Consider the following 14,793-nt stretch of genomic DNA (forward strand, 5'->3'; position numbering starts at 1 on the left):
TGACGAGAAACTTCTGTCCGTAGCAACAAAGAACAGCAAAGTTATGTGGGACAAACCAACAATAGTTGGCTCGACAATTCTGGATCTAGCGAAATGTTTCATGTATAATTTTCACTTCAATGTAATAAAGCCAAACTTTGAGTGTAAACTACTATATAGCGATACGGACTCCTTTCTCTATGAAATTGTATCGGAAGACTTGTTTGAAGACCTTGCCAAAAACATCGAATTAAAAAACACTTCGATTTTTCCAACTACGCTGAAGACCACGTTCTTTTTGATAGAAGCCAGAAGAAAGAATCCTTGAATTTCATCCCACACTGAAATTCAAGGATGAGATGGGAGGGAAAATTATAAAGGAGTTCGTGTGCCTTAAACAGAAGCTTTGCTCTATCTTAGCTGAAGGTGAGTAAAAACTAGCAACTTATAAAACACTAGTTCACTTAACCCAACGCTTGCAACTAACTATTAACTTGTAAAGTAGAATTATTCTTTAAAGTAACTGTGTTGTATTGTTTAGATTGTGTTAAGAAGTCGGCCAAAGGCGTCAGCAGGTTCACACAACAGCAACTTCTTCATAACATGTAAAAAGAATGCCTGCTTTCTGGCCAAACGGTCAGAAAACCTAATACCAGAATCACTAGCCAGTCCCATAATTTGATCACAATAACGACAAATAAAGTTTGCCTCAACAGTTTTGACAACAAACGATATGTATGTGACGGTAAAATAGACACACTTCCATTTGGTCATAATTGCATTGATTGGGAGGGCTTAAGCGACTGGAGTTTCGAAAGTGATAATGTTGCCAGTCTTGTGAACAACCCTGAATGGACCGAGGATATGCACTTAGAAGGGGGATATAATGTTGACATTTTCACTCCGCCCGACCCAGGGTTCAATCAAAGGGAATATTCAGAGACAGAATTACAAAATGTAGCAGATCTCGAAGCCGAAACTGACTCCAACTCTACCCCGACCCCTAACCCATTTCTCGATTTAGAAGCCATTGAACGCCCCGATGAGGGAATACCTAGATCTAAAAACCCACGTGCCAAATTATTTGAATCAGACTCCGATTAATTTGTATATATGTGTGTGTACTCTTATTAGCCCAAACTGTAATTCTTTTATACAATTTTGCCATAATTCTGAAATTAAACGTTTGCTCTTATTTCTTATTCTCAGTGCTAAGTTTATTCCAACTTTGCTGAGGGAAGCAATAAACATAAACAAAACCACTTTGACCAAACTCAGACACCATAAAATTAATATAAACTTTCCAAGTTCTGAGACGGTCAAATTTCGGTTTTCCCCTACCAAGACAAATTCTGTGGACTATGGCATGCTCAAACTTTTTTCGCCTCTGGGAGATTGCTACATGGTCTGAAAAAGGACTTTCCTTACCAATGTGGTCTCAGCGCGAACTTTCCTTACCAAAATCCTATACTACTGATGAAACCAGTTTTCTGCTCATATATCTTTTCACAGCACCTATTTCATTGCTAATTAGATTTTTTAGGTGCCGTAATAAAGGCCTTTTGAGACAGCGTCTCAAGAAAAAATACAACTCCTTATTTTCGGTCTTAAAGTGAACAGTCATGAATTTAGAAAAAAATCGAACTAACTGCAGCACCTAAATGAACTTCTTACATTATTTAGAGGCCAAGTGATTATCATCAACCCAATACAACTTTCAAAACCTGTTTTTGCCAAAAAAATTGTTATTTTAATCAGATGTTGTGGATTTTAATCCTATACATACTTGTTTCCACAGTTTTTGAAAAAAAATGGGAGAACTTTATGCTAGCCCCACTTTATTTGCTGTTCGGCCAATTGCTGACTTTTGTTGAGTGGATCTCAAACTATCTGTGTTTAGAATGTCACTAAAGAGAGAAATTTTAAGAAGTTTGCGTTTTTTTTGAAAAAAAAGTTTTGATAACATTTTGGACCCACAATTTAAGACAATTTAGCGCAATTTCTCATCAAATTTAATTAAATTTTGGTCGAAATTCAGTCAATTGAGACAACTAGCGATTTTTTGGGGTGCCTTAGACAAACAAATATATTACCGGTCTCTAAATGTCTCCAACTAAAACACAACTACAAAAAATTTTTGCCTTTTTGAGAAAAAATTTTGAGAGAAATATATAGCTGATTTTTAACCATCTGTGAAATTGTGAACTGTTTCTTGGTGTGTGCTCATTTTGGTGCTAAGTTTAATCTGTGTCCTAACATGCTTTTTTATTACTTTGATACCACAGGAAATTTTGTCAATAGATTGCTCTCGGTCTGTATACACAATTGATTGGCCAGCGAAAAAGAAATCAATGACAGATCTCATTTGCTTCCTAAAAATGTATGCCGTCCTCATTTTAATGCACCTTGTACGTTGCTTATGGTTGTATCAGAATTAAAAATATTTTTTAAGGAAAGTTTGCGACTTTTTCAGGTTTATTATTCAACTAAAAAACTAAATTTTTTCATGGAGTAACGAAGCCAAACGTGTATCATAACACTACTACATTCTTTTTTAAGCAGCCCTGGAGAAATTTTTAACAATTCTTCGCTATCGAACAGAAAAATAGGAAAACAACTTTGCTCAAGATATGAGCAAGGTAATTAGGTTCTTTATTATTTGAAACTCCAACTTTTAACTGCTACATTTTTAGTAATTATTCTCATACGATCTTTTTGTATATTTTCTTTTGAGTTTTTTTTATTTCTTGAAATTGCAGCAACTAAATGTTTTTAAATAGGTGAGATGTCAGCTTCTTTGAAAAATTGACCAAATTTGCCAATCTTCGAGCCATTTCAGGTCCTTTTTAATTTAGTTAAACATTTTTTGTGGCTTTGGTTGTGCGCCTTAAAGGGTGCTATATTTAATCTTTATCCTAACATGCTTTTTGATTATTTTGATACCACATGAGGTTTGAAATATCATTTTAATTTTAAAAAAATTTTCCTATTGTGTAACCTCATTTGCAATAACGAGAACGGAACAAGTAGTAAAATAACTTATACTGAAAGCAACCAGTTAGTCAGAGCAACGATTATATATAAATAAATTGTGGTCAGAATTCAATCAGTTGAGACAACGGACAATTTTGTCGAGGGTGTCCTAGCAAAACAGATATATTACCGGTCTCTCAAAGCCTCCATCTAGGACAGAAATACCTTCAAAGAAGCAAAAACTTTGAGACAAGTTGTCAGCTAATTTTTAATCATCTATGAATTTTTAAGATTTTAAAAATGGCCCATTTTCTCGTTCATTCTTTGCTCATTTTACTCCAACAATTTAAACAATGTTCAATTGGTTTTAATATTTATTTTAGGTATGATAAACAGGGGCAAATCATTTAAAGAGAGATCCGTCTATTTTTGAAACAGTCTTAATAACGTTTCCTGAAAAACTTCATATATTTGTATGTTTCATATCAAACCCAGAAATTTCTGTTATGTTTTTGCAATATCTTGAACTTGGTCCGTTTGCACAATTGACTGACCAGTGAAAAAGAAATCAATGACAGGTCTCATGTGCTCCCTAATGATGTATGCCGTCCTCATTTTAATGCATCTTGTACGTTGGTTATGGTTCTATCAAAATTGATAACATTTTTAAAGGAAAGTTTGCAACTTTTTCAGGTTTATTACTCACATTAAAAAAATAAATTTCTTCATGGAGTATGGAAGCCAAAAGTATACCATAGCAATACTACATTCTTTTTCAAGCTGCCTTAGAATATTTTTTACCAATTCGTTATTATCATGTAGAAAAATAGTAAAACAACATTTCTCAAGATGTGAATGAGATAATTAGGCTGTTTAATATTTGAATCTTCAGTTTTTTTTACTGCTACATTGTTTTTAATTAGACTCACACGAGCATTTTGTATGTTTTCTTTTGTTTTTTTTCTATTTCTAAACATTGTGGCATTAAATATTTTCAAATAGGTGAGATGACACCTTCCTGGAAAAGGTAGACCAGGTTTTTTTAATTTAATTAATTTCTTCAGTTGCTTTTCGTGTGCGCCTTGTTAGGGTGCTAGGTTTAATCTTTATCCTAACATGCTTTTTGATTTTTTTGATGCCAAAGAGTATTATAAATAGTATTTCAAAAGTGTAAAACAACAAGTATAAAACTAACTGATATTGAAATCAACCAGTCAGTCAGAAAAACTGTAAAATTTAACTAAATTTTGGTCATAATTCAATTAATTTGTGACAACGGACGGTTTGTTCTAGGGTGACCTAGAAACACAGATAATATACCGGTCTCTCAATGTCTCCATCTGGAACAGAAATACCTTCAGAGAAAAGAAACATTGAGAGAAATTGTCAACTTATTTCTAATCATCTATGAATTTTTTAGAATTAAAAATGGCCCATTTTCTCGTCAATCCCTCGCCCATTCCTCGCCCATTTTGTTCTAACAATTTAACTCTAAATGTTACTATGATTTTAAGTTGAAAATTTCTGGGCTATAGACACTATTTTTTTAATAATCCAGACTGCCAATGAGATAGTAGTGAGAGATTGTACTATTACTCCATGTTCAACTAATTTAAAGTTGTCGGAGTATGAACAATTATTTTACAACTGCTCACTGTAAAAAACAACTTAAAAGAGAAGAAAATTTCCATCAAAAGAATTCTCGCCTAATGAAAAAGTTCTTGATCAATTGATTGAAATTGCGGTTGTTTTTATGAACTTACAATGATTCATTGTCGGGATATCCCAGCTTCCTGGGTCAAGACTGGGTGGTTCCTATAAAACCTTACATGTTTCTGACAGATGATGGTTAACCTGTAAGAATTTTTAATTGTGAGATTGAACTCGTAAAAAGTTGTAATGTGTGCCGCCAGAACACAAATGATATGTTCTAAAATATAGATAATTTAATGAAAAACATAATATTCAAAAGACGACAACAGACGCATGCTAGATAAAATGCAAAGCCAAAAATTTCTGCAATGGTTACAATGACAGATTTCTGGACTGAGTTGAAAACTTCAATCCATGAAATGATAAGGCTTCGTCGATGGATGGCAAAGATAAATAAACGAACAACGCCGTCGTAAGATCAAAAACTATGTCAATCATGTGACGTCATTTTTTCGCCACTTTTTAACATACATTTTTGGACCATTTGAATCACTAATTCGTTGATAATTCATCATTTATCAATAATAGAAACACCCAAAAAGTGTAATTTGTTTTGTTTAGAAATCTCTATTTCAACAAACGCTAATAGTTTCACTGGATCACAAAATCAACAATAAAAAAAAGCTAATAAAAGTTTAAGTTTAAGTGTCATAATTTTATTATTATTGGCTGCATCTGTTGCCCTTGTCTGAAAACTTTTTTTACGAATTCTTTTTTGATGTAACTTTCTTTATAGAATCTTTAAAGAGTTTGTACGTTTATTCTCACATTTGATACAATTTTTGTTTGAAATAGTTCAAATTGAATTTCTTAAAAATGTGTGTTCTAATTTGATTCTGACTTTAAGCTCAATACCCGCTTTATTATGTTTATGATTATTTTCTTGATTAAAAATTTTTAACGGTTTAAGGTCAGAAGGTCCCAGTTATCATTTAACAAAACGCATGCTACCATAGAAGTTTAGTTGGTCATCTCTGTAGGATCTTCATAGAATAGGTCTGCCATTCTTGAGAGATTACTAAAAATTGCATTGGAGTCTATCGACGAATAATAATAAACAAGGAGGCTCAGTAATGAGCGTTTGCACATAATGTTCCGACCCCGCTTATCCACCCCTCTTATGTCCACCAAATGAGGAAGGGACAGAAAACTATTTTTAAATAAAGTATTTTTCGAAAATAACGGACGTATGATTATAAAACAGCGTCCAAATCAAATCACTCTGTGGAAATTTAAAAAATGCCGCTTTAGAGTGCCGTGGAGGTTTTCCATTAATAAAGTTACGAGGCAAGATGAAAAACAAAACCAATTAACAACAACAAACATTATTAACATCCAAAACTCAATGTGGATTTGTAAAAAAACTTAATAACAAATGCTAAAAATCGCCAGATAAAACCAAAAGTAAAAAAATAACTACTTCAGTGTTCATCACTAGAAAAGGTATTGAACCAGTCTTTAATTACACTTGGTAACAGAAAAAAAAACAAAAAAAACAACAAAAGCGGCTAACTTAGGCTGTTAATTTTTGAAAACGACTGGTTCCAAAGTAAAGAAAACCAAAAGATATGAACTGAAATCCATTAATCTAAAGATATGAATCCATTAAAACTCCATCAGATAAGACATTGGGACCTGTCATTTTTAATATTTTTATGTGATTACGTAAAACAACAAATACAGAAAAAAAAACAAAAAGTCGAAGACTTCGAGAAGACTCGAAAACAGCGAGAGAACCGTGTTGAAGCCGTTATGACCATAATCTTTGCCTTGAGACTGAGTTTTTCATTTTCGCGTTTTTTGAGCGCAAATTAGTTGATATGTGACCGCTCATTAATGAGACCATCAAGTAGACGATAAAAGGGTAAAGTAAAAAACAACCATTGTCTTTTTCGAAAAAAAATTAAATTAAATGTCATGCGAAACATTAAATAAAAATTGAAATCGAAAATTAAGTTTGTTCATTTTACTAAACAAAGTCAATGCAACTACTTTTTTATCAGAAAACAAAGCCATTGCAACTTTTTTATCTTTTTCTCTAAGAGTTTATACATAGTAAACTGAGCGTTTTTAAACCCTTGTATTGTAATATATGTCCTATAGCTAACAAGAATAGCTAATTAAAGAAAAAAGACAAAAAAAGAACAGAAGATGCAAAGTCAAGAAAAAATTATGATCTTTTCGAAAAAATATTTTTCAAATTCATGAAAAGCGTCAGCTATCAATTCAAAACATTAAATAGATTCCTTGATATCCCCAACGGAAAACACTGAGACCTGGCAGTAATTAGAAAACGTCATACATTTACAAAAATTGCCTCAAACGCATGAAAATGAAAATTTTAACATCAAAATTCGAAAATGAAATTACGTTTTTTGACAAGAAGCCGTCATTGAAGCCGTTAAAACCATAATTTGATTTAAATTATGACTTTAATCAATTGTGCCTTCTTCTAATGCCAAAGAATGATATTTGGCCGGCAATTAACAAGGCTGGGTAACAAAAAGACAAAAAAAACAAAAGAAGCATTGCAAAAAAAACATTTCATGTTTTTAAATAATTATCTTCAAAGTCATGAAAATTTATGAGCTGTAAATCGAAATTTCAAGGGAAACCACTGAGACCTGCCACTATGCAGAATTTTTCTTACGTTCAGAGAAAGAACTTCAGATACACACAAAGTCCAAAACAACAGTACATTTTCTTTGCGAACAGCCGTTGTCGAAGCTATTAAAACTATAAACACTGCTCCAATTTTTCTTCAGTTGCGGCTCTTTTTGACGCCAACTTGTTTTATGTGACCTGTGATTAATGAGACTAGGTAGCAAACAGACAAAAAAACAGAAGATGAAAAACTTTAAAAAATCTTTTCTCCATTGTTGAAAAAATTACGTTGAAAGTCATGAAAAATGAAAAGCATCAGCTAACAACTAAAATTTTTAAATAGGCGCCTGTGTTCTTGCATATTAAGCCATTGAAACCTGTTATCATTCCGAAAATTTTATAGCACTACAAGAAAAAAGGCAATTAAAGACAAAAAGGAAAAAACCATTAATTTCTTCTAGAAAACGGTGTCGAAGCCGTTGAAGCTCTAATCCATTCCTCAAAAAATATATATTCTAGTGTGACTAAATTTTGGACAACAATAAATTATAAGTGAATTATCAACAACTTGATAATGTGACAAAACCAGCAACAAAAGAACCTGGAATATTGGAAAATGTCCGAAAATCAAAGTTTATTCTGAAACTAATGGTATCGAAGGCAGAGACATTTTCTGGAAGCGTAAAACATCAATAGAATTTGAAACTTAATTAAATAGAATATGCTTTCGTGGTGAAATTAAGCTAGAAGTTGACCGAAATAATGGAAAAAGTAGCGGCAAATCTCTATGATCCATTGTTTATTATGAATAAAAATGAAATTAATAGTCAAAACGATAAGCTTTCGACTAAAGAAGCAAAAACATTAACTCGCAATTGTCTTTGAATTCAATGGGACCCTCGATAGTGATCCTTGATGTGAAAAGTTCTGTTCTGTAGTGAAAATAAGAAGGCAATAATTTATAGAATAATTGACAGCCACTGTTTACAGTCCGGGTGATTTTTGGAATTTAGAGTTCAACCATCAGATCAAACTAGCGCTGCTATTACTGTTCGTCCATTAAAAACATGCAACAGATATCAGTTAATGGATGTTGATTATTTTGTCCAAAAAGTTCTTTTAGTGGAGAGAAATCAAGCTGATATTAGAATAACCGAGTTATATTAGCTGAAAACCGGCAAAATCTCAAACCCAGAAACCTCGCAGAGAGAGCGCAGAAGTAAATATGACCTCCATTGAGATGAAGTTAATTGTATCATCTTTTTTAAGTGTTCACTTCCGACAAATTTAAACAAAGTTGACTCCAGAAGCTTAGTTTTCGATGAAAAAACAATGTTTTTTTTTTAAAATATATAGACAAAAACTTTGACAGTTTGAGACCAAAAATTAGATGACAGATTTCATCAACACTCTTTTATCTTTAAAAAACAAACCAACAGCAATATTTTTTAAAACAATGTTAACATATTTAAGCCAAAACTGACAAAAATATAGGGGAAAATTTTCGAAAATGTGAATGAAAACAAAGAAAATCCGTCTATTGTTCACAAACCTTTAAACCTCGGTAACTCACTGAAAAAAATCAAAAAATCTTCTGAATTCCAAATTCTATGCTGGACGGGCTTTCTAACGATACCACTCACAGCTCTGTACGATGAATATACCGATCGGCCAAAATTGTTTGAACAAAAAAACCATTTGAGTATATAGTTCCTCCCCCATTAAAGTGGGTGGGAACAAAAAGTGGGTCGAAACAATGATGGATTCAGTCAGCAAAAGTATTAAGTTGTTGAAGAACCACCATCTGTTTTAGATCAACAGGAATGATTAATCGAACCATTTTGCCTTGTGACATGCAAAACTACCTCAAAATTAATCTAATATTAATAAATAATCTAAACTTGATAATCTGAACGCATTGAGCAATCTATTCAGTCAATCAAAACTTTAAAACTTGTGACCAAAACAATTTACGTCAAACCTTCATTTGTTTTTCTGGCCAATATGACCTCTACTGTCATATGAAAATACCACCTAAAAACGATTCAATTCGCAAATTGGGATAATGGACAACGCTTGTTAAAATCACCATCCTCGTTTTTTTGTGCTTTTTTCAGCCTTACATTGGATGAACTTTTGTTTTTTTTTTCGATTCAAGTGAGTAAACTTCACGAATATATCCAAAGGTTAAACATGTCATGTGTTTAATTAAAATCATTTAGTGTTATTTGTAAAAACTGTAAGGACAATTATTATTTCACGTTTAGCAGTTGGTTGCCAAACGTAGAAGTAAGAAATATTTCTTACAAAGTTTTTTTTTATTTTTCTATATTTTTTGCACTACGTGGTTGTCAAAAAATATAGTTTAAACCTGCGTTTATAGTAGACGTTGATTATACTCTATTTTTGACACAATATACGCAACCTTAATAAGCAAAGGTTTATTATAGCTTTATTATAGCTTCCTTTATTTGTCAAATTTTTCAACAATTATTTAAAATAGACCCCTATAGTCCTAAAAATGACAATATAGTAGATTTGAAAGTGTTGATGGACGTGTCTACTTATTAGGTTTTATATTAAAATATTACATGCCAATAACTGGAGCAGGGGGGCTGCAATAATAGACTGTTTTTAGAATAATTTATAATTTATTATCGATACAATATTTGATTTAGAAGAGTTAAATTCCCAGAACTCGAAGGCTCCCCTAATAACCGAAGACCCAAACAGCGTACACAGTTTACCCGAAACTCGACACTCCAGATTACAAATCATCGACCATAATGACAGCCAATCAAATCACGAGATGCTCAACGATGAGTCCTCCAATCAGATTCACGGGTTGTCGAACCCGGTTCAGGAGACCATATCACCTGTCAAGGTCAGGCCTGTCTCATCGCTATCGTCAGTTAACGAGATGATGAGAAGTGATTCGAATAAAGTTTCAGTGCGAGAATCACCCGTGAACAAACCCAAAAGGCACTCAAATGACTCACCCTACTTCAATTTCACCCCTTTATCAATGCAACAATCAACATCATTTACAGGTATGCAATCAGGTTCAGTTTCAAAGTTTGAGTGATTTTGTTGCAGATTCCAATCTTGCTGGACGTGAATAGTGGCTAAAAACTAATCACCTGTTTTTAAACCCAAAAAGTTTTTGCAAACTTTTTTTTAGCTCTGATTAAAATTACTTGTAATGAGAAACCATCTCTATAAAGGATACCCTATGACAGTTTAGCCTAAAATTTTGCGTTGATTAGCCAAATAAGCCAAATTTGTGAGAGTTTCTGAATAGAGGGCAAATGTTAATCATTATTAAACAAAATTGAGAATTTTTAATAAAAATTTGTTTTTACTCCTCGCTGAAGCGTAAGTAATTTATTATACTCATTTTTTAAGGAGAAATCACCATTATTATAAAGTAAATTACGTTAACAAGGAAAACCAGCGACTGAAGAATTAGAATTGCATCTTTGGACTTGCCGATTTATAAACTTCCTTGAAAAAAATGGATTCATGGTGTTTCAACAAACTGGTTTTCTAAAGTTTCTTTGAAAAAACAACTGATAAGAAGTTTGAAAAAAAATTAGTGCTGGGAAGATATAACTTCAAAATTTTACAATAAAATGAGAAAAATGTTCTGGCCGTTAAATGTAATGGTTTAGATCATATCTGCAATGTATTTTTCTGCATTTACTGCTAAATAAGAGTTTCATGAAAAAACATTGTTTGCCATTAACTTTTTTACGATAAAAAACTTCCGATATATTTTAGTTGAAATGGGCATAAAAGTTTGATTTCTGAAAACATTCTCAGGATCTTTTTCTAGAGACAAAAATTCAACCAGCAGAGCTCTATTCATCAAAAGTGTTTTTAAACATTTTCTTCCACAGCTAACAAAGCTCTTAAACAAGGCAGAGAAAAAATGGTTCCAATAAAAACTAACGAATTTGCTGATATACCAATTTATCATAGCCATCATACTGAAATACTTTACTGCGAGAAATTTTTCGACAATGAACTAAACTTCCAGTTACAATTAGAAAGAAGCATCGAATAGCGACCTCAAACAAAAAATAACCAGATAAAAGTTTAAATGGCAATAAAAGAATTAAATAAACAAATGAGTGGCAATATTTTATGTTTTTTAATATTTTTTTCAAGAAAATCAAACATTGGATGGTTGTAATTGAATAATATAATGATGGTGCTGTGTAAACTGCAGAAATGTATTAACCACGCAGTTAGTTTTAATAAGGTGTCAGGACAATATATCCAATACCATAATACCCAATGCCATAATACCCAATTCCAAAATACCCAATGTGCCAAAATACCCAATGCCAAAATACCCAATGCCAAATTACCCAATGCCATTATACCCAATTAAATTATACCCAATGCCAAACTACCCTATTTATAATTTAATAGTTATAATCTTGAAATTAAGGTATAATCCCACAATTAGAGTACCAGTCTACCATTAAATTCAAATTAACTAATTAGACGCAATTTAAGTAAACAAGACGCAAAATTATCACAGAAACTGAATTGTTCAAAGAAACTTGACTCGTTATTCTAGTCTTTAAACTTGGCTAAATATAGACGCTAAACATGAGCGAAATAACTTGGGGTACGTCCCAACAGAACCGATTAACTTTAATCCTTGATGGACATGAGTTTCAAAAGAAGTTAGAAACAAAAACTACTACGCATTGGAAATGCTCAAAATGGAGCTCTTATAAATGTAAAGTTACGGCCATTACGACTGGAAAACAATTACTATCCAAGAAAAACGAGCACAACCACGAAATTGTTCCGGGACATGTACAAGCAAAACAGATCATTGGTCAAATGAAGGAGACAGCGAGAACGGAACAGAACCCAGTAAATAACATGATAATTGCCAGCAGTCTGTTACCAATCGGGTCCGATATTGCAACGCAGCTGTCTTTGACTACCAGATCTGCTATAAATCGGACACTAAACCGTCAGTTTTGTCCCTGAGCCAATGGTATCGACCTCTTTCGATCTTGTAATTGAGGAAATACAAGATGTCTGTGAAATTGCTAAATTAGACAGAGAGTATTTGCAGATGATAGACGACCTAACTTCCTACTTTCAGAGGACGTATATCCGAGGCGAAAAAATTGGCCGTATCAATAGAGAACCTCAATACCCTTTGGCACTCTGGAACCACAACAAAGATGCAGCTGAAGGCTTAGCAAGAACAACAAATGCAGTTGAAGGCTGGAATTTGGGGGTTACATCCCTTTTTCAAGGCAACCATCCCTGCATTATGACTTTTCTGGAGAAGATATCACTCGATGCCGCTAACCAAAAATTCAATATTATTAAAGCCTTAAGCGGAAAGGAGAACAAAAGCCGAAAGAAGTACAGAGTTCTGAATGAAAACGTCAAAAATATTGCAAAAAACTTTAAAACTGATGATGTTGTCCCATATTTACGTTCACTTGCTTACTATACACATTCCTGAGCTTTTATAATTGTTATTCGTGCGTTTGGTGGTGTTATTGAATAAATTTTTGTAAAAAAACTTTACTCAAAAACCAGAAGAGCTAGAGAGCTGATAATTTGACAGTAGAATTTCTGTGTGGGGTACTTTTCTACCTTCCACTCCCCATGCACTCCCAACACCACCCATAGCTGGTATCGGCAGGTTTTCCTGACTTATTCCCAGTTTTTTAGTTTCCAATCTTTTTATTAAGTCAACTTTTAATTTTTCGTGAAAATTTTTTAATCGCCGGAATTCGAACCTCCGCCGTGTTTTTTGTTGCATGCATTAACCGCCGCGCCAATTCCGCTTTGATGTCTGCAGTGATATTTTTGTTATCTTTTATGTGTTAAGTTTAAACAAATTTAACCTAAAAGGCGATTTGACCTAAAAGGCGGTTTGACCTAAAAGGCGGTTTGGCCTAAAAGGCGGTTTGACCTAAAAGGCGGTTTAACCTAAAAGCGGCATTTCAATTGTCAAGTTGTTTGTTCTCTTTTATGTTTTTCTGTGCGAGCGTTCTAAAAGTTGACGTCATTTCTTTAAAGCACAATTAGGCCATACCATTTCGCCTTTGAACTTAAAATGAGCATTCTTTATCAAAGTTAGCATCAAAGTGATTATTGTTATTATTTCGATTGGGTATATTGGCATTGGGTATTTTGGCATTGGGTATATTGGCATATTGGGTATAATGGCATTGGGTATTTTGGCATTGGGTAGAATGGCATTGGGTATATTGTCATGTAACCTTTTAATAATTTTTAGAAGTTAAGGTAAAGTTAATCATTTTTTTCAGAAGACCGACAATTTTACGAAATTTACTATTCTCGAAAAATCGTTTTACTGTTTAATTTTACTGCATTCTTCGCTATGATTTGCCGCCTTCGCCGCTTAGAGCTGCGGTTAATTGAACTTAAACTCCAATGCACTTGAGTAGTTACATTTTTTTTGATACATTGACCTGATCTTCAGCAATATTTGTTCCCCCCTTTGAATGCAAATTTGCAGACAATAGACAATTATAGATCTAAATAAAATCCGTTATGACGCTCAGAGTAAGTTGAAACATTGCGAAAAGTAAAACTAATCTGGCCAATAATTGCTATAGCAATAATTCATTTCGGCAGAGACATTCATCTTGTCAAACCGAACATCTGCTCTTGAAATATCACTATCACTTGAAATGCATAAGTTATTCACTTTGCTGAAGTTGTTTGTCAGAAACAGGTCAGTTAAATTCAGCTTTAAAAAAACACAACAAATAGGGCGGTAAAATTTTTGTTGGGCACTTTTTCGCATCACAAAAGGTTAGAGAAGTTTTTCGATAGATTAGAGATTACTTTTTGTGATCATTACCTCTATTATTATTTTCGTAGTTCCTTCATCTTGAGCGGCGTAGAAGACAAAAAAAATTGAATTTTGATGTAGCCCTTTTTTAGTTCCGGTGGAAAAAAGCGATTGATTGTTTTGTTCACATCATACGAGTTCAAAATAGTATGTGCAAAAATCTTTTTTTTTCTCAATAAAGTGAAGTTGATTGACAAGTTGCATTTTAGGAGCTATTTTTTTGTTGTAAGAAAATTAGGATTTTCTTTTTTGCTTCCACTAAGCTGTATGTCAAATTTTTAAGCTCTTCTTTAATAGCGTTGACACTTTTTTCAGCTTATAAATGCCATTTGTTGTAAAATAAAGCTTGTGTAAGTTGTTACGATCCCGTACCGAACTCCAAGTGTAAATCAGTACTGGGCAATTGTAAATGCAAGTCTCCCATGTAATATTTTTTGCTCACTTTCTCGCTTGAAATTTGCTTTTTTTAACGTATTTTAACGGAGCAAAAGACAACATTTCAGCAGTCTTGGTGGCGCAGTAAAGAGAACAAACGGCTGGAGATCAGGAATTCGTGGGTGTGATCCCCTTACGGAACTTGAGTTTTGCACTCGGCCCAAGTCTGACCATTGTAAAATCAGACTGAAAGCAAGTCTGGCAAGTCAAAAAAGTGACAT

General features: G+C 33.1%; 1 protein-coding gene across 2 annotated transcripts in view; it reads left to right on the forward strand.

Annotated features, from left to right (window-relative positions):
• The window catches only part of LOC142335881 (uncharacterized), a 116,499-nt gene that overhangs the window by 21,334 nt on the left and 80,372 nt on the right, over positions 1-14,793 (forward strand). Inside the window, exon 3 of one of the 2 annotated variants that reach the window (XM_075384228.1) lies at positions 9,948-10,319. In XM_075384228.1, coding sequence (XP_075240343.1) covers positions 9,948-10,319 — 372 coding nt within the window. Of the gene's footprint in view, positions 1-9,947; positions 10,320-13,324; positions 13,392-14,793 lie in introns of those variants that run through there. The other variant, XM_075384231.1, reaches the window with a different exon arrangement.

This window comes from Convolutriloba macropyga, chromosome 3 (genome assembly GCF_964194025.1).
Source record: "Convolutriloba macropyga chromosome 3, txConMacr16.3, whole genome shotgun sequence".
Taxonomy (NCBI): Eukaryota; Metazoa; Xenacoelomorpha; order Acoela; family Convolutidae; genus Convolutriloba; species Convolutriloba macropyga.